The 27,279-nt window shown below is 39.1% G+C and overlaps 1 protein-coding gene across 8 annotated transcripts in view; it reads left to right on the top strand.

Moving 5' to 3' along the window:
- The window catches only part of KLHL32 (kelch like family member 32), a 192,880-nt gene that overhangs the window by 66,396 nt on the left and 99,205 nt on the right, over positions 1–27,279 (top strand). For 6 of the 8 annotated variants that reach the window (XM_047102441.1, XM_047102445.1, XM_047102443.1 and 3 more), the window contains one exon: positions 11,404–11,502. The exons of the other annotated variants lie outside the window; for them this stretch is intronic. In XM_047102441.1, coding sequence (XP_046958397.1) covers positions 11,404–11,502 — 99 coding nt within the window. The remainder of the gene's footprint in view (positions 1–11,403; positions 11,503–27,279) is intronic. 8 annotated transcript variants of the gene reach the window in all.

Below are 27,279 nucleotides of genomic sequence, written 5' to 3'. Positions count from 1 at the left end.
CAAAGGTAATTCACAATGAATCACCAACCCTAAATGTAAAATGCGAAACTGTAAAACTGCTAGAAGATAACAGGAGACACTCAGATAACTTAGGGTGTAGTAATGACTTTTTAGATATAGCACCAGAGGCATGACCCATGAAGGAAAGAATGGATAAATTTAACTTCATTAAAATTAAAAACTGTACTGCAAAAGTCAATGTCAAGAGAATGACAATACGAGCCACGAACTGGGAGAACATTACAAAACTAAACATGTTCTTACCATACAATCCAGCAATCACACTTCTTGGTATTTACCCAAAGGAGTTGAAAACTTAACATCCACACAAAATCCTGCACATGGATGTTTATAGCAGCTTTATTCTTAATTGCCAAAAGCTGGAAGCAAGCAAGGTGTCCGTCAGCAGGTCAATGGATAAACTATAGTAAATCCAGACAATGGAATATGATCCAGTGCTAAGAAAAAATGAGCTATCAAGCCATGAAAAGACATAGAGGAAACTTAAATACATATTAGTAACTGAAAATAGCGAATCTGAAAAGGTTTCATACTTTGGGAGGCCAATTGCAGTTGACCCTTGAATAAAGTGAGGGTTACGGGCACTGTCTCCTTCCTCATGCGGTTGACAATCACGTAGAACTTTTCACTTCCACAAAACATAACTACCAATAGCCTAATGTTGACCAGAATCCTTTCCCATAGTAAACACAAATTCTATATATGTATTTTATACTATAATATTACAATAAAGTGATACAGAGAAAAGAATGCTATTAAGCAAATCATGAGAGAATACATTATAATACTATACTATATCAAAAAAATTCCACATATAAGTGGACCTATGCAGTTCAAACACCTGTTGTTCAAAGGTCAACTGCATATGACATCCTGGAAAAGGAAAAACTATGGAGTAAAAAGATCAGTGGTTTTCAGGGGCTGGGGGGTGGGAAGGGAGGAATAGGGTGGAGTACAGAGGATTTTTAGGGCAGTAAAAAAAATTTTGATACTATAATGGTGGTTACATGTCATTATACGTTTATCCAAACCTAACATCTGGAGTGAACATAATGTAAGCTGTGGACTTTGGATGATGAGAATGTATTAATGTAGGTTAATCAGTTGTAACTACTGTATCACTCTGGTGGGAGATGTTGATAATGGGGGAGGTTATGCATGTGTTGGGGGCAGGAGGTATAAGAGACTTTGTGTACTTTCTGCTCAATTTGTTGTGAATTTGAAAGTGCTCTCAAAAAGAAATTTTGTTAGAAAAAATAAAACTAAATTTTGAAAAATGCAAGTAGAAAAGTTTTTCTTAAACTATTTTTAGCTCATAGGTCATACAAAAATATGTGATTGGAAAATTTGGTATAGGGCTTGTAGCTTGTCAACTAGACTCCTATCTTTCCATATTTCGATATCTCCATTTGGATGACTAATAGGCATTACAAACTTAACATATCCCAAAATGAAACTGGTGATCCTTCCTCCAAACCTTTCTCCCCTTGGTTTTCTCTTGCCAATCGGTAGCCCTGCAGTCTACCCCGATGGCCAAAACCTAGACTATGAGCACCATGCAACAAGGGAACTTGTTTGTCTTGTTTATAATCATATCCACAGTTCCTAGAAAGGTGCCTGGAATATTGTAAACACTCAGAAAAGGTTTGCTAATTGAATGGGTGAATTTCTCTGCCCTCAGTTTCTTCGTTTGGCATGTGGGCGTGATATTTACCTTGCAGGAGTGATGAGTGGGAAAGGGTGTAAGAAGGAAAGAAAACCTATGAAATTACCTCACAAGGTACCCCGTACATGGTAGGCAGTATACAAACTGGCAATAGGGGATAATTATTTGTGAAGTAGATTTATTTTTTTTTATGGAATTGAATAAAAAATACCAGGCATTATTCTAAGAATTTTACTTGGGTTATCTCATTTTATCCTTATGAAGACTTTATGCAAGTAAGTAGTAGTCATCTCCCATTTTTTGTACAACAGTGCTAAAAACAAACCTGTTAATGACTTGCCCACATTCCTACAGTGGACCCTACAGCCATAGTTTACGTCCATTCTTCATAAGGCAAATACAAGGGATTTCCCAAATGAAACTGGATATGAATGATATTTTTCATGTGAAAAATAGAAATATTTTTCTATGAAATGAGGCATTCATAGTGAAGAGCTCTTTTAGCATACTGTGGCCACCACTGTTTTGGCATGAATTACCCCATAGCGTAATCATCTCCTCGGGTTCTTTGTTTTTATTTGTGCTTGAGTACCTAGCAGTGACAAAGTAGCAGCCAACTATAAGTGAACATTGGAATTAGCCCTATTCATTCTTGCAGAGCCCTTCCATCTTCGGATGTCAGCATTTTTTAGTAATGTTTTTTTCTTGTTTGGTCATATTAGCATTGTAAGAAACTAGCTCTGTGTGGAGAAGCCCAGCTTCACTAATAAAGCTCTGTGGGATGAACCCTCCCATGTTCATCACACTTGAAAGAGCACTGGTTATAAAAGTAAGTCTTAATAATTAATTTGGCTTTTCTTATAACCTGTAATGACTTTCATGTTTCATTATATTTAATAGCTGGGACTGCTTATTTCTCTTAGAAACTATCAAAAATTTGTTCTGCTTTTTCAAATAATTGGGCCATATTTTTCTAGGTAATGCAAGTATGTATAATTTAACTTTACATTTTGTTAAATAATATATTTTATTAATTTAAACATAATGAAGAAAACTATGTTGGAAATGACTGTCTGACAGACCTATTGATCTCAGAGCTTTGAAATGCCAGGATCATGCTAATGGAGAAGGAGCCAAAAGAAAGGGGTGGGGGTTGTTCATACAATATAAAAGAACCAAGTTTTTTCATATGAAGAATTATTTCACAAGTTCGGTGAAATGAATTGTCTTCAGCCAAGTACTCCTACAGCCCTCTGTGCCTACCCCTATTGTAGCAATAGTTACACCACAGCTTCATAATTCCTTTTGATTTTTTTCTTCTCTCTCTCCTGGAGCACCTAGCTGGAGTATTTCATCCGTCATCCTGTGGCATGTCCTAAAATAGGAAAGGAAGAACTAGTCCCAGCAGCAACATCTATAGACAGAAACATCCTCTAAATTGCATTAATGGTCCTAAGTGAAATTTTTGCAGGCAAGGCAGCATGTAGTTTCCTGGCAGTGGAGTCTTAGTGTCCTTATTTATTCTTAGGTTTCTTCTCAGCATCCTGGAGAAGGGCGTGCTTCTGTAACCTGCCTGTAACCTTAGAAATTTCAAATTAACCAGATGAGGATGTATAAATTTAGGAAGAAAAATTATAGAATCTCAAAGCAATTTCCACACTTTTCTTTTTTTACTAGGATATTTTTATTATTATTTTACCTTTGTGGCTTTTAACATTCTTGAAAAATATCGTGAAAATCAACTTTGTTTTCTCTCTTTTCGTATTCCAATACATGGAAAAGAATACATGGATTCTTTTTTTTTCTATAAATTGAAGATAAATTAGTATTTTTAAAAGTTTAATATTGAGATCCTTTAGAAATTTGTATAAGTGTACTGGTATATTTGGAGGAAAGCCACCTGACAAAATTTGTAACGTAAAGACTTAATAATCAAATCACAAATTCATTATATACCTCACCCAACCCATAGGTTACCTTTACTTAAACATATGATTACAACTGTTAGTTGAAATGTCTGTTGTGCCCTTTTATTTAATTCCTTCAATTAGGTAATCCTTATTAAGGATTAGCATCTGACCAGGCTCCTCCATAGAGGTGTTTGACATTTTTTAACATTTTCCTCAGGAACTGTATTGTTTAAGCCTGAGAATTCCTTTAATAAGTAAATCTAGAGTGCTCTTCTAGCATGTTCAATAGCAACAAACATGAAATAGGATAGGTAAAACTAAGGTATACACACATAACTCACTCAGGGCTAAAACACTTAGTTACATGCAAAGGAAACAGACAATAGCTAACATTTATCGCAGATTAACCATAAATAGATACTGTGCTAAGAGCCATGACCTGTGCTCTGGTTGCCTGTATGATATCCATTTCCTTTTTTTCTTTCTAGAGAATTCCAATTTGATTTGGAACAATAGTGCGTGTAACCATAAAGAGTCCTATTTCCCAGGTTCTTTTCCACTATGGGTAGCCGCATGACCTCGTCCTGACAAATGAAATGGAAATAGAAGTCTATGTAGCAGAGTTTGTAGGAGATCTGTTGTTTCCTGGTAAATAATGACAGACTCAACTGGCACTTGGTTTTTGTTTTTGCCCTCTCTTTTCTTTATGCTTTGACTGCAAATGCAATGCCTGGAGGTATAGTAGCCATTTTGTGAACCTGAAACTATGGCCTACGATTGGCCAAATAGAATACAAGTAGTCTGGCTTGGTGGTACTCCAAGCTGCTTAATCCATTTTATGAGAAATGTAAGTCACATACTGGTTTTGAGCCCTTTTGTTGACACACAGCCACACACAGTTATAATGATACATATGCATTTTCTCAGTCCTTAAAACAATCTTTGGGTATAAATATTTATTTTCATGTATAGAGGAGGACACTGAGGCACACAAAATTGAGTAGTTTTCCTGATCTCATTCTGCCAGCAAGTGTAGAAGCCAGGCTTTGAAGTCAGGCAGTGTGACCTAGAGCCATGGACTTAGTTCACTATACACCAGTATACATCTCTGGTAGTTTGGAGTCCCAGGAGATTAATCCCAGCTGGAGGCTGGGGTGGAGGAAGACCTTGCAAACTTTGTATAGGAAATGAACTTAGAATCTTGAATGAGTAGAATTTTGAAATAGGGAGACTGAAGAAGTTAGGAGGGCATTCGAGGTGGAGAAAAAAGTGCTGCCTCAGTGTGGAGAGCAGTGGGCTGTTGGCTGTAGTAAAGGGACCATAGGCTGCATCAGTGGAAATACATTTTTAAAAGAAGGTTGTGGCCACATCATGATAGTTTCCAAATACAAGGACAAAAAGTTTGAACTGTATCCGTAAATTGGGACCTAATTTGTTGAGATCTGCTGAATTCTAATTAGTATTGTTCAGATCGAGCACGGCAGCAAAAATTTATGAACAATTACCCAAATAATAGAGACATATAGAAAGTAGAATTCATATGTTTTATTATCCTTTCTTGAATTATTTTGTTCGTTTCTAAAAATAAACTTAGGGTGTCAATTACAGACGTGCAATATGTGAGCAATTTAGAAAATAATTTTGCTTTAAACATAGGCGCCACCTGGTGGATAAAAAATCCTTAGTCTAACGGCTTTGAAACAAAACCTAAATTGATGGCAATTTCACATAGCTAGATCTTATTCTGTCTATAAGAAGTCTTTTGAAAAGCTTTATGCAAAGGATTTCATTTATGCGTCTTAAATATTTGATCACTTGAAAATTGTCTGCACTGTTGTATTCAATTTACTTGATGGTTTAGATATTCAAAATCATAATAATTTACCATTTCTCTATACTACATAGAAAAAAAAAATCCGAAAGAGACAAAGCATAAAAAAGAGAAAAAATGTGCTCCCTTATCCTTATAAATAGTATTAAGACCATCTAATTTGCAATTGTTTGGATGCTTGCAAAAATGCTTATGCTGCTGTATGCACAGTTATATGTTTCGTAGACACCTTGTCTGGCTTTAATGTGTTCAACTCTTCAGGCTACTCTATCAATAAATCTAGAAGTAAGTTATTTAAAAGCCTCCTAGGGGCGCCTGGGTGGCTCAGTCGGTTAAGCGGCCAACTTCAGCTCAGGTCATGATCTCACAGTCCGTGAGTTCGAGTCCTGTGTCGGGCTCTGTGTTGACAGCTCAGAGCCTGGAGCCTGTTTCAGATTCTGTGTCTCACTCTCTCTCTGCCCCTCCCCCGTTCATGCTCTGTCTCTCTCTGTCTCAAAAATAAATAAACGTTAAAAAAAATTTTATAAAAGCCTCCTAAAGCAAGAAATGAAGAAGATGACTTCGAAGAACTGAGATACAAAATTTTCTGAAGATGCCAATACATCTGTTCATAAGGCAGAAAAAAATGTCGCACTGAGACTTGCCATCGCTATTAAATGCAGTCCCTGCCAGTAGCTAATCCAAGAAGCAAGGTGAAAGTGGGAGAGAAAATAAAGAGAAGAAAAAGAAGAACACCGAGTCAGAATTAAGAGGGTGGATGCTTGGTGATGTGGGAGAAGAAGCTGAAGAAGGAAATTCAGGGACACCTTGGGGTCTGTGTGCTATGTCAGCCCTACCCCACCCTCCCAGAGCCCAGCGGGTGAGTCTGGGCTGACAGAGATGACCCATCTCATCATGTCCTGTGCAGAATCTCACCTCAGGCTCCATTCTCCTCTTTCAGGAGTCTTTTGGCCCCATGTCCTGCTTGAAGGTATTGCTGGGACCAGGAGCCCCTGCCTCATTCCAGGTTGGAAGGGCTTCGTTAGAGATTGTGCCAGTTCAGCTCTCCACTACCAGCCCTGCTTAGATTGGTGTCCAGAGGACACATTTGGATTGCGTACTCAAGAGTGCCTCCTTCCACTGGGCAATTGGACCAACCTCATGACTGAATTCTGATGTAATAACTCACAGTGGTATCTTTAGAGACCACCGCCTTCTAGTCACTTTGTGGCTTTTATGTCTACTTAAAGTTTGTCAGACCACCCAGCATCACCCTGGCCATAACTGGCGAGTTCTTAGGGAACTCACGCGGAGTCTCAGAATTTGGGGTAGGCGTCAGATGTGGACCTTAGTTCACATAACCTAGCTTGCCACAAACTGCAGGAGAGGTTCCATAATGAGATTGTCATGTCCCCAGCAAGCACTCTTCAGCTCCCCCTTTCAAGTTCAGCTTCCTGTATTCTGCCATCTAGAGGTCAGAGGTGAGTGGATGGCAGGGAGAAAATATTCCATCCAGATGGCCCTGTGAACAAGAGGTACTCACACCCCACCTAAGATTGCATCAAAACTTCTTAGTCCGGTCTGAAGAAGTCCCAGCTCTGCTTCCACCCAGGGACGTGAATGTCACTGACGGAAGAGGAAATGCCAATCCAGTTTGGCAGCTTTAATGGTTTGTACCTTCCCCCACTGCCTTCTGGACCACTTGGCTTTATGCATCCATGATACATTTCTTGATGTCTTTGGTTATTCAGACATTTGAGTTGTCCCCTGTTGATACCTCTGTCTGAGCTAAACTCCTCCAATTTGATGAGTGACTGGAGGTGTCAAGCCACTACCATTAGCTGCCACTCCACCACTTAATGCTCTGAACTCTCAGGGGACACCCCCCTTCCTGTAGGTGGTCCTCGAGTGACCCTTGCCCCCTGCCTGTCCTGCTTTGAGTGCCAGACCAGATGTTGATGGGTACATGATTCTGAAAGGCCTAAGTGTAACCAGCATATGCTTTGCAGCACTTAAACTTAGCTGCCTTAGTTGTCTTCTGCAAATGGGTGTGTTTGAGATCGCTTCCTTCTGCAGAAGGCTGTTTTCGGCCAGTTCTTCTAGAAGCTGATAGGCATGTTCATCATACTGTAAATCATGAGGAGATTAAACCTTTGTTTGTACTCCTGCCCAAACACAAATTCTCTGGAAAAATATATTAGAACAACCAGTCACCAAAGATAACAAAGCTGAATTTGAAAGACTTCAGTGCAAGTGAGGCTTGCCAATGAGCATCCTGTTCCCATAGGTGTGACCCAGCTTTCCTGGTAGGGGTTTGATTTTTGTTTTGTTTCTATTTTTTTCCAAACTGTGTCCTTTAAACACACTTAGGGATTTTCTGCACTAAGGCATCTTCTAGGAAAACTTATAATAAGAGAAGAAGAAAAAACAAAAAAACAACGCACAGAACAAAAACTGAGAAACAAAGGCAAAAACAATCCCGGTCTGGGTGCCTCCTGTGAGGGTTTCTCGAAGTGAGCCTGCTGGACATGTTACACATGCTATGGAATATTCATCTTGTCTGTCTGTGATATCTGTCTTTATGTTTGGCATTGCTGAGCCTTGAAGGTTATCATGCATGCCAGTCGTGTGAAATAAGCACAGCTGACAGGATTTAAAGGCTAAGACTAACCTTTCTAATCCATCTATTCCCCATTCTGCGCCTTAGGCCATGCCTCTTCTGCAAGAATATACTACATCCTTGCTTCTGTGATGGGAGCTGCGATAATTTCCTGAATGTCAGTCAAAGCCTGTCTCTTCGAGGAGCTGGAGAAATTCAGGCTTCTCCTTCTGACTAGATGGGAAAGGAGCTATAAAGAATTTTGAGAACAGGATGAACATGGATATTTTTGCCACGTGTGCTTAACTTTTTCACTTTTTTAGTACAGAATATAATTTATAATCCCTTTTTCTTACATTTTACTAATCAATGAAATTAATTCTGAATTTAAAAATATATCGAGAGATAAATTAATTCATCAATAATTTATGGAAATAAGTTTATCAATATGGAAAGCTATGTGCTGGGCATTGTTCTCAGTGCTGGGGGTACAAAATAGACCAAGTCCCTGCTCTCCTGGATCTTATATCCTGTGGGTGGAGAAACATAAAATAATCAAATAAATAAATACATATGATGTCGAGAGGTGGTAAGTACTAGGAAGGATAAAGCAAAGGAAGGAGATAAGGAATGAGGGTGATGGGGAGCAAGGTACTCTTTTACCTAGAATGGCCACAGAAGTCCTCTCAGGTAAGATGATATCTGAACAGAGGTCTGAGGTCATGAATGAGTGAGCCATACTGGTATCTTGAAGAAGAGTGACACAGGCAGAGAAAACAGCAACTAGTTGTAGACACACAGGTGCTCAGGGTATTCACAGAAACATTTATGTTACAGTGAAGATTGGCTTTTTTTCCAATGAGATAAAAAGTCATTGGAGAGTTCTGCATAAGGGAGTGACATAATTTCAGTCATATCTTTGAAGGGTCAATTTGATTGATATTTTAAAAACGCTGCAAGGGGGCAAAGGAGAAAGAAGTTTGACCAGTTAGGAGGCTATTCTAGTAAATCTCGGAAGACCGTGGATTGGACAAGAGTGATAACGATGGTGGTAGTATTAAGTGGTGGCTGGATTCTGGAACTATTTGGAAGATAGAGCCAATAGGAGTGGCTGATGATCAGATGTGAGGTGTGAGGAAAGTAAGAGGAGTCAGGAATTGATTGGGTTTATAGCCTCAGTAACCAAGAGTTTCTGTTTGCTGAGATGGTAGGATTGGGATAGGAGCAGGTTTGGTTGTTGGTAGAGAGGATCAAGAGATAAGTTTGGGGTACCTTCAGTTTGAGCTCCCCATTAGATATCCAAGTGGAAATAGGCAGTTGGATATCACAGTCTGGAGTTCAAGGGTGAGGTTGGGGCTAGAGGAAAAAAAATGTGAGTGTAATGAGTGTACAGATAGTTTTAAAGTCATGGGATTACATGAGATCATCCATGGAATGAGTGGAGAGAGGGAAGAAGAGGTCTGGAGACTGATTTTGGATGTCCCCAAAGCTTAACAGGTGGAAAGGAGATGGAGAGGGGATAGTTAATGAAGTAGAAGAAACAGAGAACGAGTGCTGTCACAGAGGCAAAGGAAGAAATTGTTCCAGCAGGAGAGAGAGCAGCTTTGCTAACTGCTGCTGACTTGAGTAAGATTAAATGTTGAGAAATGGTAGGGTGCCTGGGTGGCTCAGTTAAGTGTCCGTCCAACTCTTGATTTCACCTCAGGTCGTGATCTCACAGTCATGAGATTGAGCCCTGAATCGGTCTCTGCACTGTACGTGGAGCCTGCTTGAGATTCTCTTTCCCTCTCTCTCTCTCTCTCTCTCTCTGCCCCTTTCCTGCTTGTGCGCACCTGTGAGCACATGCTGTCTCTCTAAAAAAGTTGATAAATAATAAGTATTGAGAAATGGCTCTTGGATTTGGAAATCCTTGGTGACCTTGATGAGAATGAGAACATTTTTAGGGGAACATTGGGACAAAACTCAACAGAAGTGGTTTCAAGAGAGAACAGAGTAGAGCAAATAATAGTGGTGTTTTGTATAGACAACTTTCCTGAAGAACTTTGCTATGAAGGGGGCATGGAGGGAGCTGTAGGGTCAAGGGAGGGGATTTTTATTTCTTGAAATAAAAGCCATAAAGGCATATTTGTATGCTGATGGGAATTATCATCAGTAAAAAGAGAACAGATAATGCTGTGGGAACAAGAGGGGCCAATTGCTGGCAGAAGGGGTTGAGATCTAGTGCACAAATGGAATGTTGAGTAAAACCAAATGTGCTGATACAAATATGGTAGGTGGCTTGGTAGATTTGGTGTTGGGAACCTTTGGAAGATCATGGGGTTAGAGTAAGGAGAGAAAGGAGCAGGTGGAGGCTTGAGGAGACAGGGGGGAAGGAGTAGAGTGAGTTGACTACACCAGTGTTTCTTAGGCTTCCCTTGTGCATCAGAACCACCAGGGACCTTGTTACAACACTAGTTGCTGGACCTCACCCTGAAAGTTTCTAATTCATTTAGGTCTGGGGAGGCACGGAAGAATTTGCAATTGTGACATATTCCCAGGTGCTGTTGGTGCTGCTCGTGCAGAGATGAGACTTTGGGAAACCCTGGGCTTGGGGGTGGGTTGGGATGGCAGGTGCAGGACTTTTGGCCTCTTTGTGCCTGGCAGTCACTCATGTAAAAGGAATTTAGTCATTGTGGTTGTTGTTTGCCTCCAGCCCTGTGCAGCAGCTCAAGAACTGGCAACAGGAGACACAAAGTTGGACTTAGCCAGAAAAAAAGGCAGAAGTGGTATCACTAGTGTTTTGGGGAAACTTTACTTCTCTGTGATTTCTTTGTAGTCTGAAAATGTGGTTTCTCCTTCTTACATTTGAAGTGGAAAGGATTAGAGAATCTGAGATTGGGAAAAAGAAACATGAAGGTTTTGGTTGAAATTTGCTGTTGTAGGACTCCGAAGTACAATGGAATAGTAGCCGCTGTGGTCTCCTATTGAAAGGGGGAAACATAAGCCCCCTTTCCCTAAAATGTCTGTTAACAATACTGTTTCTGTGACCTACAAAATTGTGAAATGTACTTTGAAAAACTAAACTTTGGTTCTTTTTCATTTTATAAGATTACCTCCATCACAAATAGAATTTTAAGAATTGTTCTTTGCAAATGTTCATGCCTTCCTACAAAAATAAGTGGTTAAGCGCAGAGCTTTACACATAAGAAATGGGTTCTGGAAGTGACAACTCAGCTATCTGAGTGGGGGGCATAGCTCAATCAGAATAGAAGAAAAAGAACTGACTTCCATAATAAAGCACAATATTAATTCAGATATAGGCTGTTCAGCAGCAATTTAAATACAGTGTATTTGCATATTAAGCAAGTATTAATTTGTAAGTAACTGATAGCTTTCTTTTTATTAAAAACCAAAACAGATTTTGTTGGAGCCAGGTGTGATCCAGGATGTATTAGCAGCTGGCAGTCACCTACAGCTGTTGGAGCTTCTCAATTTATGTTCCCACTATCTCATCCAGGTATGTGAGCTTTCATCCTGCTACTGTGCCCTTTGTGTCCCTTGCAGTCATCAGCTGTACCCTCCCCCACTTCACCTGTGCCAAGACCGTAAAATGGAAGTTGGGGGTGGCTTGTTGTAGTAGAATTTCTCTAGGACACAGGCCAAGAGATTCCCAGAAGGGCAACTGAAGCTCTCATGTCCCCCACACTCCCTGCCTACCCCAGATCCTCACTGCCCTTGGGCAGCAGAGTAACTCAACAGTCGTCCCCAGGGTTGACTGCCGAGGCACTTGGGAGATGACACTGAGAAGGGTCTTCCTTTGAAGCAGTGTTGTCTGGCTGCAGGAATAACCCCAAATGCACAAAAAGTTGGATAGACACTTAAGATTTCAGCAACAGTAGCTAATATATCACCAAGTCATATATAGTTAATTACCGCATGAACTTTCCAGGCAGTAAGTGCTGGAAAAGTGCTAAGTGATCTGTGCCCTCCTTCCCCTGCTGTGCCGGGATGATCAGGAGGGGCTCCGGGAGGGGGAGAGGGAGAAGACGCCCATCCACTGAGCACCCGTGTTCCATGTTCAGCCTTCGTAACAATTTTGCACATTTTAATGGGTGAAAAGTCAGAGATTTTTCAAAGTACTCAGTTTGCCTGAGGTGATATAGCTGGTGAGTGATAGGCCTTTCTGATTCCGGAGACCACTCTTTGTTCTTGGATAAAAACTTTTGTTTCAGTAGGAAGATATGGGATGTCTTAGGCAGACAGTGTAGCTGTGAGGCTCTTTTATTTTACAGAGTTAAGTACTAATTTCCTATATTGGGATCTCTCATTTCCTCCACGGGCATGATTTTTATTTGCATTTATTACAGCATTATAGCAACAGTGAAAATACATTTTTAAAAATGACAAACCCACACAATTTAGTTCTACTGTCCTTGTGCATATGACATGTTAGTAAGTACAAAAATCCTATTTGTTTTCCTGCCCAATTATTTTATTTTCTTCCTAGTCATTTTCTCTAATTCTAAAGAAAGTCATTATTGTTGACTTCCGTTACTCACTAGGGAGGTAGTTACTATATCTCTTTCTCGTGTATCATCGGATTGCATCTTCCCAGCAACCTTGGGAAATGGGAGCCAGTGCTTCCCTGTGAGATAGTGTGAGGGGTGTCAGCCACGGTCACCTGAGAAACAGTTCAAACACAGTAGATGAAAGTTTTGTCATTATCTCAGTGCATTTAATCTAACAGTAAATGTTTAACTATTTTCATCTTATTTTCCTTTCTTTTCCCCTCAATAGTGTTGGGTGGTATGGGAGAGCTGTTTTTAATCCCTTTCTGCAAGTAGCAAATGGGAATAACAGAGAAAGGTTACAAGACTTCAGAGGTGTGTGTTTGACTTGTGAAATTGAAATTACTTTTATTTGACATTTTTACATCAAATATTGCAACTTGAGCCTTCAGCATCATCACCTGATTCACTTTTTCCATGGCAGGTAATATTCAATAATGTATGTTGCCAAAAATTTGGTCATAGTGCTCATTATCGTGATGCATGTTAGAATAGTGTGTATATACCAGTGTGTGTGTGTGTGTGTGTGTGTGTGTGTGTGTGTGTGTGTTTACATACACCTGTAATTTCTATAAATGAGCATTCCGGATGAACATCAGAAGTTCATGGGTACTTTCCCTTACCCCATCAGATGAATTTGTTGAGATACCAAGTGACTTGTGCGCTTTGGAACTTAATTTTTGCAGTTCATTATTATGTTGAGGAAAAATGTCACTTGCATATAGATATATTTTGTGGACAGTTTGCTTATTATTATCCTACTTGATCAATGGTTGAAATTTTCACTTTCTTTTCTCCAGTGTTTCTATTTTGTTCTCTCATGGAACTTTATTTTTCCTTTTTATCTGTGATGTTGCATGGTGTCCAACTTGGGGAAGAAAACCTCAAGGGAACCAAAGCCATGTGTATGTAGAAATCTTCATTATGTCAGTCTTTTAAAAAACATATACCCTTCCTCTTTTTTAGGATTGTAAAATTACCAGAGTGGGTCAGTCTGCTTTTATATTTTGATATAGTCTTATAACTCCCTACTTACAGTGTTTTGGTATGATCGTTCAACTGATTCTTAATTTCATAAGGGACCATTTTATCGGGTGTATTAAAATATTTTTGTTACAATGAAAAATATTCAGTGCTTAAAATACCCAGAGAAGTTGTGCCCTATCAATCAAGGCTAACATATTCTCCATTCTTGTTTAGTACTTTGTCCAACTAGGAGTCTGTGAAGCCGTTCTCCCCACTAAGATGTCTGGTCTTATCTGTTATTCTGAAATTACCACTCTTTGGTTTTCTTCCAGAGTTGTAAAAGATAGACCTTGCTCTGATCCCTCCTATTGTTCTCTGGTGCTCATTAAAAAACAAGTCTAAGGAGAACCCTGTGGTTGACACTCCTTCAGTCTTGGAGTCATCAGCTGTTGCCTGGCCTGAAACTCCTCTGTGCAGATGTAAATGCCACTGCTGCCACCCCCAGCAAGTGGAAGGGGCACTTGAGTCCACTGTATGCTCTTATTTTTCTTGTTTTCCCTCTGGTAGGCTGCTGAGGGCAGGGACCCCAAACCGTGGGAGCAATCTTCCTCAGGCATTGAGGACAGCCATTGAATTAGCTTCCTAGGCTGTGGGGCCTTCACCTTATTCATTTTTAGTCCCCAGGCTCTTGTGAACACACAGGTTCTCAGTGCATGTTTGAGGAATAAATGGGGAGACCAGTGGTGGGAAAGATGAGTATTGGTGGGGGAGGGGGCTTGGAATGGGCAGTGGCTACAGCACTAGCCTCATCCCAAGATAAGGGGATTTACCAACAACAGCTCGGGTTTGTATCCTTCTTCACCCACGTGGCCATGCAGTTCCAGATGACCCTCCTATGTGGCCTGTCCTGTTAGCGTACTCTTAATATGCATGACCTGTCGACCTTCATCTGCTGTTTGAGATCCAGGTCCAAACAAAATATGAACCCTTATTTCCCTTCTCCTCCCTCCTTCTGCTCCTCTTCCTTGTACATGGTGCTCTTTTTAAAAATTTCATCAGAAAGATGCTATTTATTAAATTCATTAAAGAGCAGTTATTGTCTTCAAAATGGGTTCAGTAAAATGCATGAATTAGCTTGCTTTTCAGAGTATACATGTTTCTTTTTTTTTTTTTAATTTTTTTTTTCAACGTTTATTTATTTTTGGGACAGAGAGAGACAGAGCATGAACGGGGGAGGGGCAGAGAGAGAGGGAGACACAGAATCGGAAACAGGCTCCAGGCTCTGAGCCATCAGCCCAGAGCCTGACGCGGGGCTCGAACTCCCGGACCGCGAGATCGTGACCTGGCTGAAGTCGGAGGCTTAACCGACTGCGCCACCCAGGCGCCCCCAGAGTATACATGTTTCTATACATGCCATTCACTATTTTAAATCTTATAAAGGAACTCTGCAGACCATCCTCGGGAGTGATAGGCTACAGATGTAGTGGTACCTAGTGTGTCCCCTGGTTTAGTGAGTCCCTCAGGTAAACGTTACAGACTTTTTGAATCCAGTTTGTTTTACCAACTCTGATTTTTCCTAGGCTTTTAAAATTAGCTGCTGAACATCTCCACCTAAATACCATACACGCAGTTCAAACTTAACATATCCTTTTCTCTATTGATAGTACCATCAACCTACTAGTTGTCTAGAAATTTGGACGTAGTCTTAGAATCCTTCCTCACCGTCATATCCAATTAGTTACCAAGCTCAGTTGATTCTACCTCCCAAATACCTCTCAGATCTGATCCTTTTCTTCATCACTAATGTTCTTACTCTTTTTGGAGGCTCTCATCGTTATTGGCTATAGATTATGATGAGTTCATCATATCCTCCTGAAGGGTCTGCATGTTTCTAGCCTCTCTCCATGCCAAACCATAGTCCCCAGAACCATCATTAGCTTTCCTAGAGTAGGGAAACAGCTTTTATTGAGGGCTTCTCCATACTAAATGTTTTGGACAGTGATTCTCATTTTCCCTCTGCTAAGGAACCCCTTAAAGCGGGTGACTATTATTTTCTTTTTATGGATGGAAAAACTTCAATTCAGAACTAGGATGTTGATCCAGTGGAAAGGCCCATTAGCTCCTCTGAGGACCATTCTGGAACATCCTTAGCCTCATCTCTGAGGCCAGGCTGGTTTCTCCCCAGCCTCCTTGGCAACCTTAGTGCCTTTTCTAGCCCACTGTGTGCTCTGGCCTCTAAGGTGACCTTTCATTCTGGGACTTGTCATTAGAGGAGAAGGGTAGGTGACAGGCAGAGGCTTTCAGCCCCCTCAGACTGTACCAAGGAGCAGGAGCAGCGAAAACATCACACACACACACACACACACACACACACACACACACACACACCCTCCCCCACCTTCTCCTTTTATGCACGTGTCATAAAATCAGGGGAACTGGCCACTGGACTTTGTATCCCCTGAAAGTGGTTAGGAGACACATGCTTTGCTGAAAATGTTTTTTTTTGTAGTTAGCTTTAAAAAAAAAAGTTTGTATATTTTGTACCACCTCCTCCAAAGAACAAATAGCATATCTTATTGTTTAATTAGCAAGCGGTTTTTTTTTTTGTTTGCCAAGTATCAGCCTTGAGTATGACATGCAGTTGAAATATACTGAAAAGAAAGAACAGTCACGTAGACTTTCTAAATATGGCCACAAAAGTGGTGAATAAACTCCTTTTGATAGGAAAACACTCTTAGTGTCTATTCCTAGGCAGCAGGTGGCAGTATGAATCCACCAGAATTCAGTAGTTAATTTAAAGCAAAAATCAGAAAAAATGAAAAGAAAAATTATTTATTTTGCTACATATTAGTCTTCTGACCTAATCAGTAAAAAAGTCATTATTCACACCACACTGGGCAATATGCAGTGTAATTTTTAACAAATAATAGGAAACTGTTAATGTGTTCACAGGAAATACAGTTTTGTCTTGGGCTGCTGTGGTCATTTATCACTGCACTTTGTGAAATCACTCATTTGTTCTAATTTGAATGTAAATGACTCTAAGGTTTTACAAATAAGGTGACAGACTCACATAAATGTAATTGCAGGGTTCATCTCCCTCTTTTTATATATCACTCATTAGGTTATGAATTAAATACATCGTATTAAACCAGGGGCATGTCCAATGATGATATTGTAATGGCAAATTACTCTATGCTATTAGAGGTGTATTTTTTATTCATGGACATTAATTTGTCATTAAGCGGCATTAGTTTAGCACTTTTATGTGAAAGACGTGACCTGAAAGAGGAGACGCGCTGCTGTGAAGGGAGAGGGAAGGGACATGCGTGCTTTAGGTAGAGCGTTTTATCACCACCAGGAACACAGAGGGGCATTTGTTTTATTATTATTTTTTTCATTTGTTTTATTTTCTGCTTTTACAAGCGTAAAAGATCATTTCGCCAGATTGAAGGCGTTGTTCTGTTTACAGTGTGCACATTTGGATCATCTAGTAAAGCAAAGCCAAAATTCTGGCTATTAATCATTCCGAAGCCAACAACGTAAAGGAGTGAGAGGGAGCAAACAGCTTTGTGCCCTAAATCTCCCTCCTCTGTGACTGATGCTTATTAGTCATCCCTTGTCTTCATTTAGTTTACACTAAATGGGCTACCGTGAGAATTCGTCATTTTTCTCTCTTCGGTGAAGGTACAAAGGTTTATAGAATGTTAGTCTCTCATGAGGATATTAGAATTCTGGATATTTTGTTCCTTTTTCCCCCATAAATGGTGGTTTTACTGTTCTTTTACCAAGAATGTATGTTTTCCGCTTTCAACTTTGAGAAGCACTGGATCCTTGAAATAGCTTCACAGAGGCTGAAAGTATTAGACTGCCGCTTTTGCATCAATTTCCTCATGGGTTAATGTGGTTGCAGAATGTCTCGCCCACCTCAGTTTACCCCGGGGCTCTTGAAGGCAGGGATCAGGCCTAACTGCCCTCTATGTCTTACCCTTCCTTCTCATCACATGAGCTCAGGATGTGTATTTGTCAGCTTGGGCTGCCATAACAAAATGCCCCAGATTGGGTGATTGAAACAATAGACATGATTTTTCACAGCTTCAGAGGCTGGAAGTCTGAAGTCAGGGTGCCAGTGCAGTGGTGTTCTGGTGAGAGCCCTCTTCCTGGCTTGCAGATGGCCGCCTTCTTGCTGTGTTCTTGCAGGGTAGAGAAACAGCAGGCTCTTGGACATGTCTTCATATAAGGGCACTAATGCTATCACATGAGCCCCCTCCCCCGCCCTTCACTCTTCTGAATCACCTCCCAAAGGCCACATCTCCAACTACCATCACGTGGAGGCTTAGAGCTTCAACACAGGAATTTTGGAGGGCTACAGTTCAGTTCACAGCAGTATGTATTGAGGGAATGAATAGTGCATCCCCTCAGTAATTTTGCCCTGCTTTTTCCATATTGAGATTTTATATTAGGAGAAAAAAGTATATTAATAAGTCAGTCTTTCATTAGTTTTACCCATTGAATACATTTTTGTAAGTTGGAAATACTTTGTGGGAATTGCATTTGGCACTGAGGATCTTGCGTCTTTTACAGCATTATGATAGGGTTGTGATTATTTAACCAAGTAACACTATAGTGATGTATAGAAAGTTATCTCTTCCAAATAATGTATTATTATAATTTTAATTATTAAATTAACAGGATCTCCTAAATATATAATACATGGTGGGTGTTCTGAATAGAATAATTTATCTTCAAGGTTGAGAAGTTAGAACTCATGCTCATTTTTCTCTAACACTGAGCTATTTTTTCCACATTAGATAAGACAAATGATTGTACCAACATATATATTTAATATGCCCCTAATCAAATACACCAACCACATGCTGTTCCATAGTTCACTGGAGCTGATACTTTTCTATTTGGAGAAAGTTAGAGTACAAAGTTTGGAAAATATATTACAAATGGTTTAATATTTTAGATTTTTTTTAATCAGTGAAAATGATCGGAAAGGATGGAAATGTATCAGCCCTAGTATATCTTAGCCAACTACTAATTATTTGCTCTAGTTGAGAGTACTTGCTCTCTGGCACGGATAATCCAAAATGTCATATTTGCCAAATAACATTAATATTTGGCTCTAATATGTACCATAAGATCTTTTAGTAGCCATTTTAAGATCCCAATTACTTTTTTCATATGCTATTAGGTTGGCTTTTATTCTGTAAGTCCATACCAAAGGATGTCAGTAGTGGCAATTCAGGGGCATGCTGGCTGGCCAGGGGTCATTTTGGCATTTTAATTCTTTATGTGGATAATCTGAGGTTGACTGTATCATCCTTGTTTGTTAAGTTTTTAAATAGAAAAAAGATTGCCTTGAAGGATTTTTCTCCTACTAGTAATTTTTATTCAAAGTTAACGTTGTTAGCTGGGCAATTTTAAAATTTCAGCATGTTTTTCTCAAAAGTAAAACGTTTTCAATGTTTTATGAATGCTGGAGTTCGGAATCAATACACAAAGCAAACAAATATCAATCTCATTTAATTCTGTTTTTAATACTTGGAAATTAGAGGCATTACAAGAAAATCTGTGTTTCATTTGAGATATTCATACCCCCACCCACCATCCACCCTCAATATGTTTCTACTCAAATGTCTGCCTTTTCCTCTAAGACTAAACAGCCTTTCTGCCCCTGACTCTATCGTGTGCTTCTGTGTTTCCTGTGGTTTCAATGTCTCCTTCTCCACTGGCTCCTTCCTTTGGTTTTTAAAATAGGATCAATAAGATAGGACAGACTTCTCTTCTCCTCTCAGCATCACAGCCCTCTCCCATTCACTTCCAAACTGTGATCAGTGTCTGTACTTCCTTATCTTCTATTCACTCTTCAATCCTATTGAACTCAGTCCTCTGCCTCATTACTCCTCAACAGCTGTTCCAACAAAGGTCCCAAAGCCGCCCAATTATCAAAGGCAGTGGGCCCCTTGTGGTGTCTTAATGTGACCGCTCTACAGCATTTCCACATTGGTAGCTCCACTCTGCTACAGTTTTCTTTTCTCAAGATTCTCTCCTAATTCTTCTTTTCATTCAGATCCTATATAAGCTCTTCTTTGAGCAGCTCCTTCACTCTTGATCCGGGCACAGTGGCTCCATGCTGGTACTGCTCTCTGCTTACTGTCGCTCTCTTTTATCCACATGCTGAGGGCTACTGATTGCAGTCCCCTCTCCCGAGCGCCAGACCTCTTTGCTCAGCCAACATTTGCACTTGGTATCTGCCCCTCCCCACACTTTATATTCATCTGTACGCAGTCTCACACACTCCCCTTTCCTCCCCATCTTTGTTAGAAAACTTCCATCCTTATAGTAACCCAAAGCAGAAACCTTGCTAGAATCTTACACTGCTCCATGGTCTCATGAATCCTTCTAAATTCTATTGGGTTAGCTTCTTAAACAGCTGTTAAGTATGCCTTGTTTTTAAAATCTTCATTATCATGGACATCTGTCAGGTCTGGATTACCTTTCTGGGTAGTAGCTCACCTGTGCCCCCAGCCTATTGTCTAAGGCTAATCAACACCTTGCTGTAGAATCCAAGTCACTTTAATGGCCCACAAAACAATTTATTTCCCTAAAACCCAAGCTGGATCCTTATCACCTGGTTACACAATAGGTTTCCAACCTTGTTCTTTTTCTCTCTTGTCTCCCTGATGTGTTCCATTCTTATTTTACCCAAGAATGGCATGTTTTATCATCTCGGGGCTAGCTGCCTAATCAGGATTTCTTCTTGGATATCACAGGGCACATGACCTTTCTGAGTGTGAACCCACCCTACAAACCCAGGAGTCATCCTAAAATCCTTCATCTCCTTGTGCCCCAACATACATTGTCACCAAGACCTTTCAACTCAACCTCTTTCACTTTTTTAAGTGCAATTTTTGAGAGCAGTTTTAGGTTTGCAACAAAATTGAGAAGATACAGACATTTCTTATTAATAACCCTCCCCCACATATGCATAACCTCCCTCATTAACATCCCCCACCAAAGTGGTACATTTGTTTTCATTGGTGAACCTACACTGGTACATCATTATCAAGAGTTCACAGTTTACATTATTATGGTTCACTTTTGGTGGTGTCCATTCTATAGGTTTGGATAAATGTATAATGAAATGTATCTGCCATTACAGTATCATGCAGAGTAGTCTTACTGCCCTAAAATTTTTCTGTGCTCTGCCTATTCATCCCTCCCTTTCCCACCTCAACCCTTGGCAACCACTAATCTTTTTACTGTCTACACAGTTTTACCTGTTAAAGAATGTTGTGAAGTTGGAATCAGAGAGTATGTATGTAGCCTTTTCACATATTTCCTCTATATCTTTTTGTGGCCTGATGGTCCATTTATTTTTATGACTGAATAATATTCCACTACCTGGTTGTATCAGTTTATTTATCCCTTCACCTACTGAACAACTTCTTGGTTGCTTCTAAGTGTAGGCAGTTATGAATAAATCTGCCATAAACATCTGTGTACAGGTTTTTGTATGAACCCTCTTAGTGCTTTAAATCCCTCTCATTCTATTCTTGTTACCGCTGTCTTCATTTAAATTTTCATTATTTCCTAGACTAAAGAAACTTCCTGCTAGCCAATGAATCTGCCTTCACTCTTGCTCTATTCTGCTACCTCCTTTGAAAGTGTTTGACTGATTTTGTAAAAATAGCTTTAAAAAATTCTAATTGACTGGTTTGTAAAACAAAAAAAAAAAACAAAAAACAAAAATAAAACAGGCTGATAATGTCATAGCCTTGCTTAAAATCATTCATTAGTCAGTAGATCACCACAAACTCAGGATAAGGTTCATTTCTTCTAATCTGACACCTAGGTTCCATCTTTATTATGAAACTTCTATCTCTTTAGCCCTTTAAAAAAAATTACTACCTGTGTGTGATGCCACAGTCATTATGAACTTCATGCATTTCTCTGTACCTGAAACTCTGTATGAAGCCTCCTTCTCGGTGGATTATTCTTCCCTCCTTTTGTCACCTTATGAATTCCTCTTTAACCTTTAAGTACCTTGCTCACGTGTTATCTTCTCTTTTGAAGTTGCCCGGTCAGTCCACCTAGTTGGAGTCAGATTTCTCTCTTCTTCATTAATTATGAGTAGTCTTCCAGGGTGCTGATCACATTATATTGTCTGTGTTTATTTACCTATCTATTTCCCCATGATACAAGTTTGTGTCCCAGAGTTATGTGACCTTGGGCAAACTACTTAACCTCTTTGCCACCACTCCTCATCTGTAAAATACAGATATGGGATCTTGTATACAATCTACCTTTTAAGGATGTTGGAGGATTCAATGAGATAGTGCAGTATTAGCCTATAGTATGTGCCCTAGAAACCAGAGCCAATAGAATGCATTGTTTCCCTTGTGAATTCTTCTGTTAGTTCTACAGTTATCTTCTTCCCCTGTCCCTTCACTCTTGTCTTCCTTCATTCCTGGAAATGTCAGCAAATTTACTACCTACCTCCAATTGACAGCATATTGGACAAGTAAGTCTGTTCCTGAAAATTTTGAAAGTAATCACCATTCTGTAAAAGATATTTTTTCTTTTAGCCCCTTTTCTTTGATTTTGTAGAAGGGCATGCATGTATTGATTATTTTAGGGGAAAAAAGTCGCAAATAATTTAAATGAGCCATCACTTTCTCTCTGCCTCTGAATTGTGAAAACATACACTGAAATTGTACTTTAATAAATAGCAAAATCAGTGCTTTTAAAAGCAACACATTTACGTGGTACTATTGCTTTGTAGTTAGGCAGTTTTGTTTTACCATTTCTCTCACCCTTCCTGGAAATAAAACATCTTGCCTCATTCTCATATACAGAATCCAAGAAAAAAAATGGAAAAACAGCTTTCCGTTCTAGCTTAGCATAAAGTAGTTGCTTAAAAATGCATCTTTGTTTGTTTTCCTTCTGGTGCCATGAAACCTCCCTGTGGTAGGAATTTTTTATAATGTAGTTGTGTGGTGTTCTAAGGTCTCCTAACTAGGGGAAATGAAAGCAGTGAATTTGTTTAAAAGAAGAAAAATATAAGTTATTCCTTACTAGGAGAATGCTACTGACATGCCCACCTCCCTCCCATTCGTCATTCCTTCCTGAACCTTCTCCTCCCCCTTTCTCATTCTCTATCCACAGATGTCCTTTAGAACAGGTTTCTGGTCTTTTCCCACATTGAAGGATGTGTGCTCAGGCCCTGGGAAAATGACTGCTTGTCTGTATCATTAAATCAGCTCTAGGTACCCTGGCCTTAGCCTTCTGCATTCAGTATGTTTGCCCGCTGCAGAGGCTGGGATGAAGGAGTGGGGTCAATTTGTTTTGCCGCAAGAATATAGAGTCATTCCATTCTTTACTCAAATGCATACTCTGTATTAGTGGTTCTTAAACTTGACCATATGTGGAATCACCTGAATGGCTGGTTAAAACAAACTCCTGGGACCCACTCCCAGAGTTTCTGATTCAGGAGGTCTGGTGAGGAGACTGAGAATCTGTGTTCTAACAAGATCCCAACTGACAGCGACATACTGGTCTGGGGACCACAGTTTGAGAACCACTGCTTTAGACGCTGTTGCCACACCATGTCAATTATGTGCCTGGTAAATCACTGACACTTGGATTTCAAAAGTGTCCTCGTATTCAGATAAATTCAAACTGGTCCTAGTTTGTACTTATGAAAATATCGATGTTATGTATCCTTCACAACATCCAAAATATAAAAAGTCAAGACAATGCAGATTTGAAACAAACCAAGAAAAACCGCCTTCCAATCCTCATTTTTATGTATAATAATGATTAAGTGCAGTTATCCACATAGACTGTCTACAGAATTGAGCTAATTTTCAGCACTCTGATTTTGTATACCAGAGCTAAGTAAGGAAATACATCATAAAACTTCTATGTTGTTCTTTAAAAAAAAAATTGTAACCTGATTTTGCCTCTCATAGTTCAAAAAAAGTTGATGGTTACTGAAATTTTAAAGCCCTAGTTGCACAGATAGACTATTTTCAATTAAAGAAAGAAAAATATGTGTACATTAAGTTCCTCTATAGTCCATAATTCAGTGGTAATTGCTTGATGTGCTGAGCCAGCTTTAGTAAACTTTGCAATAGCATTTTGCCACACATGGTGAGTGGGGCTCGAATTATTAGTTGTTGATGGTGGCCATGTCTCTGTGCTTCCTTCCTAGAATTCCAGCTTACTAAAGACTTTCCCAAAGAACAATATAAAATTATTCATGAGCCTTGGATATTATGCATACACTGATTATGAAAATGTATTAGTAACCTAATTGTAGAATTCCTCTGTTATACACCACAAATATATTTAAATAGGCCTTCAAAGACTCCAAGAATTAGAGCATGCTGAGGGTTTTTTTTTCCAGTGGTTTTTTTTCAATTGCTGCTAATATTTTGTTTTAGTTGAATCAGAATGTATCATATACATATTTGTATAAATATAAGAATATATAGTTGCATATAGTTGTCCAGATATATGTATATGTTTATATACAAATATATCTCTCTGTATATATATGCAGAGATAAAAATAAGGTATACCAGATAAAAATACCCACTTTTACATTATTTTATTATATCACAAGTAATGTGGTCTGCATTGTCAATGAATTGCTCATTTTTTCTTTCATAAAAATTAACTTCACCCCATCAACCCTCATGTAAAATCTTATAGAGGAAACTCACAGATCCCTTTATATACATAATACACATGCTAATTTTTTTGCTACGTGATTCATCCCAAGGCTATTAAAATGTTTTGGTTTTGTTTATTTGGTTGTTTGTTTCAGCATGTTCCAAGGGGCCAGCGCTTGCCCACACACCCACAACAAAGCCCTTCATGCTGCCTCCTCTACTCCTGGAGTGCAATCCTTTTTGCAGCACCAGGTCCTGTAGTCACATAATACCTTGATTTATAACTAGGTTGTAATCCAAATAGGAAACAGGTGGAATCACAACCGGGTATGGTGCCTTGGATATTAATGGCCTGGCTCAGCAGTGGAATTTCTAAAGCTGTATACACTTTTTTGCCTTAATTATGCATTCATTAAAAGCTTTTATACCCAACAGAATAAAGTAAATATTTTTTGATCTCCATAGTGTGCTCCCAGACTGTAGATTTGCACAGCAGGGTCTTGATAATCTGAATAAATTGTATTTCCCCAAGGAGTTTATCTTTCAAAGAAGGTCATAAAGAAATGTAGTTCTTCCATCCTTAGATTTCTTCATGTGCCTTTTCTGCTACATGTAATATAGAGCATGGGGACCAGAGTACATTCTAGTAATACATACTTGGTGATGGTCCAGTATAATGTCTCAATCTGTTTTCCTTGTTTATTTCTGGTGAAGTCTTTCTTAAATACAGAAGAAATGAATGACTTTACATGACAACTATGCTTTTTTGTTTATATTTGTAGAAAAATTAGTCCACAGGAGACATTCAAGTGTTTGCTTCCCTTCACCCAGTGAATAAAATTTATGGAATAGGCAAAGCTATAGTTTAAGCACTGTTAATAGCACTGTACAAAGAGTGTAGTAATAACAGATGTTATATGTACGTTGAACTTCTACTATGTGGAAGACACTTTGCAAGCACTCTTGGGAATCCTTACCAATAGATCACTTCTGCCATTTTTTAGTTGAGAAAATTAGACTCAGAGAGGTTAACCATTTGCTGAGCTCATCCAGATGGGTCAGCTTCAAATCACGTGATTTTCCCCACATGGCTAAGTTGAAGATGTAACTTGTTCCTTGTCCCTACAACTTAAGACCCAATAAAAGAGACAGGGAAAAGATAAAATTATAAACCCAAAGATATATGCACAACCAGATGAACTTATAATTTTTCTGAGTCGTAAAGAATAAGGTGGCAAAACACCTGATATTGAAGGATAGCCTAAAAATAACAGGGGCGCCTGGGTGGCTCAGTTGGTTAAGCGGCCGACTTCGGCTCAGGTCATGATCTCGCAGTCTGTGAGTTCGAGCCCCGCGTCGGGCTCTGTGCTGACAGCTCAGAGCCTGGAGCCTATTTCAGATTCTGTGTCTCCCTCTCTCTGACCCTCCCCAGTTCATGCTCTATCTTTCTCTGTCTCAAAAATAAATAAACGTTAAAAAAATTTTTTTAAATAAAAATAACATAAAATTGTGAAAAGTTTAGGCAATAAATTTTCTCTCTGTCTTTGGGCTGCCATATTTATCTCCAGTGTGGCCAACATTTTAGGCATGTACTTTAAAAGTGTCTTACTTAAATATTTCATAAAAATACTTAATATTTTAAAAAATTAAAACATTAAATTTTTTTAAGGAACAGGAGAATTTGTTTTATTGCACACTAAGAAATGAAAGCAATAAGAGCTGAAGTTTTAAAGGTATGACATTCTGTCTTGCCTGCCCACTACCCATCAATCAAAACTAAGTAGCTGCTTATAAAGACAGAGAGGCAGATCTAAGTACAGATACAGTCTGTACCTTTGTGCACGACTGGGGGGAAAAGTAAGTAACCACTGGCAAAAGGTTAAAGGAATGATACAAGTAGCTCCTGTAATTAGAAGTAAGAAGAGAGAACAGTCCTTTCAGCTGGAATGGGCTGGCTTTGCTGGCTTTCTTAGGAAGTGGAATCTGATCTTGGTTGTCCCTCCCCTCTGCTCCTTCTCGCCTCAGGAGGGGAAAGCATATAATACAGAACTTGCCTTTCCTACAAGCTTTTTAACATCTGTTGAGTCAAACAGTCTTCAGATACTTCACAAATAATACGCTTTTGACAAACAGCATGGACATTTGTGTATTTCTGGTTATCACTAAATGCCAAGAGAGGTAAGGTTCTTTTTTAGCATTCTGGGAAGGAAAACAAAAACAAAAACAAAACACCCGGATGTGAAAGTCCGAAGACCCAGGATTCACTGTAGAAGCTAGGCCTGATGCATCTGGCATCACAAGTGGGCTTTCCACCATATTTATCAGTTCTATGAAAAAGCTGATGTGTGGTTTACATCAGGAGAAAATTTCTTATGCTCAGATCATTTATTTGAGAGTATCTTTCTTAGTTAATTGTGGGAGATCTGTTTATTTTGCCCAACTGTAAAATAATACCTATAAAAAAACTGTCATTTCCTCTTTCCATTTGAAGTCATGGATGCGTTTTTAAAAAAATGGGCTGTTTTTTAAAATTCATAATCCAACAAATATTTTTCAGTTATAATCTATGATAAAGGCATTATGATTGGCAGTGTATGGGATACAAAATCATAAGATGCAAACCTATTTTTACTAGTTTACTAGAAACAATTTTACTTTTTGGAAGTAAATGCACTTGCATTAATAGCTTTTGGAAGACATATGCATTAATAGCTTAGTGATAAGTTAGTTCATATGTTACAGGAGACTTAAAGTAGAAAGCATTAGGATTCAGTCAGTGACAAGGGTTTCATATTTATTATATCTGACTTGGTACTTGGTCCCTCTAAGCAGCAACACAATGTTTTTATAAAAATCAAACCATACTGGTTTTATATGCAGAGTGGGTATATAAAGCTATTTGGGTTAGATTTGAGAGTAGTTTTTTTTTTTTAATTATTGACTTCCATAATAAGGGTGAATTTTCATTTAGAGGGGTTCTTAAAATATGATGTAATGTCAACATTTTTTAATGGAACTTCAAGTATGCTATTACATGGTGGTCATAGAAACCACTATGTCTCTTGATCATCT

This window comes from Lynx rufus, unplaced genomic scaffold, assembly GCF_022079265.1.
Source record: "Lynx rufus isolate CCGP_SWC_20201006 ecotype Redwood Valley unplaced genomic scaffold, mLynRuf1.p SCAF_6, whole genome shotgun sequence".
Lineage (NCBI taxonomy): Eukaryota > Metazoa > Chordata > Mammalia > Carnivora > Felidae > Lynx > Lynx rufus.
Note: the sequence above shows the minus strand (reverse complement) of the source record. Positions and strands in the feature narration are given on the sequence as shown.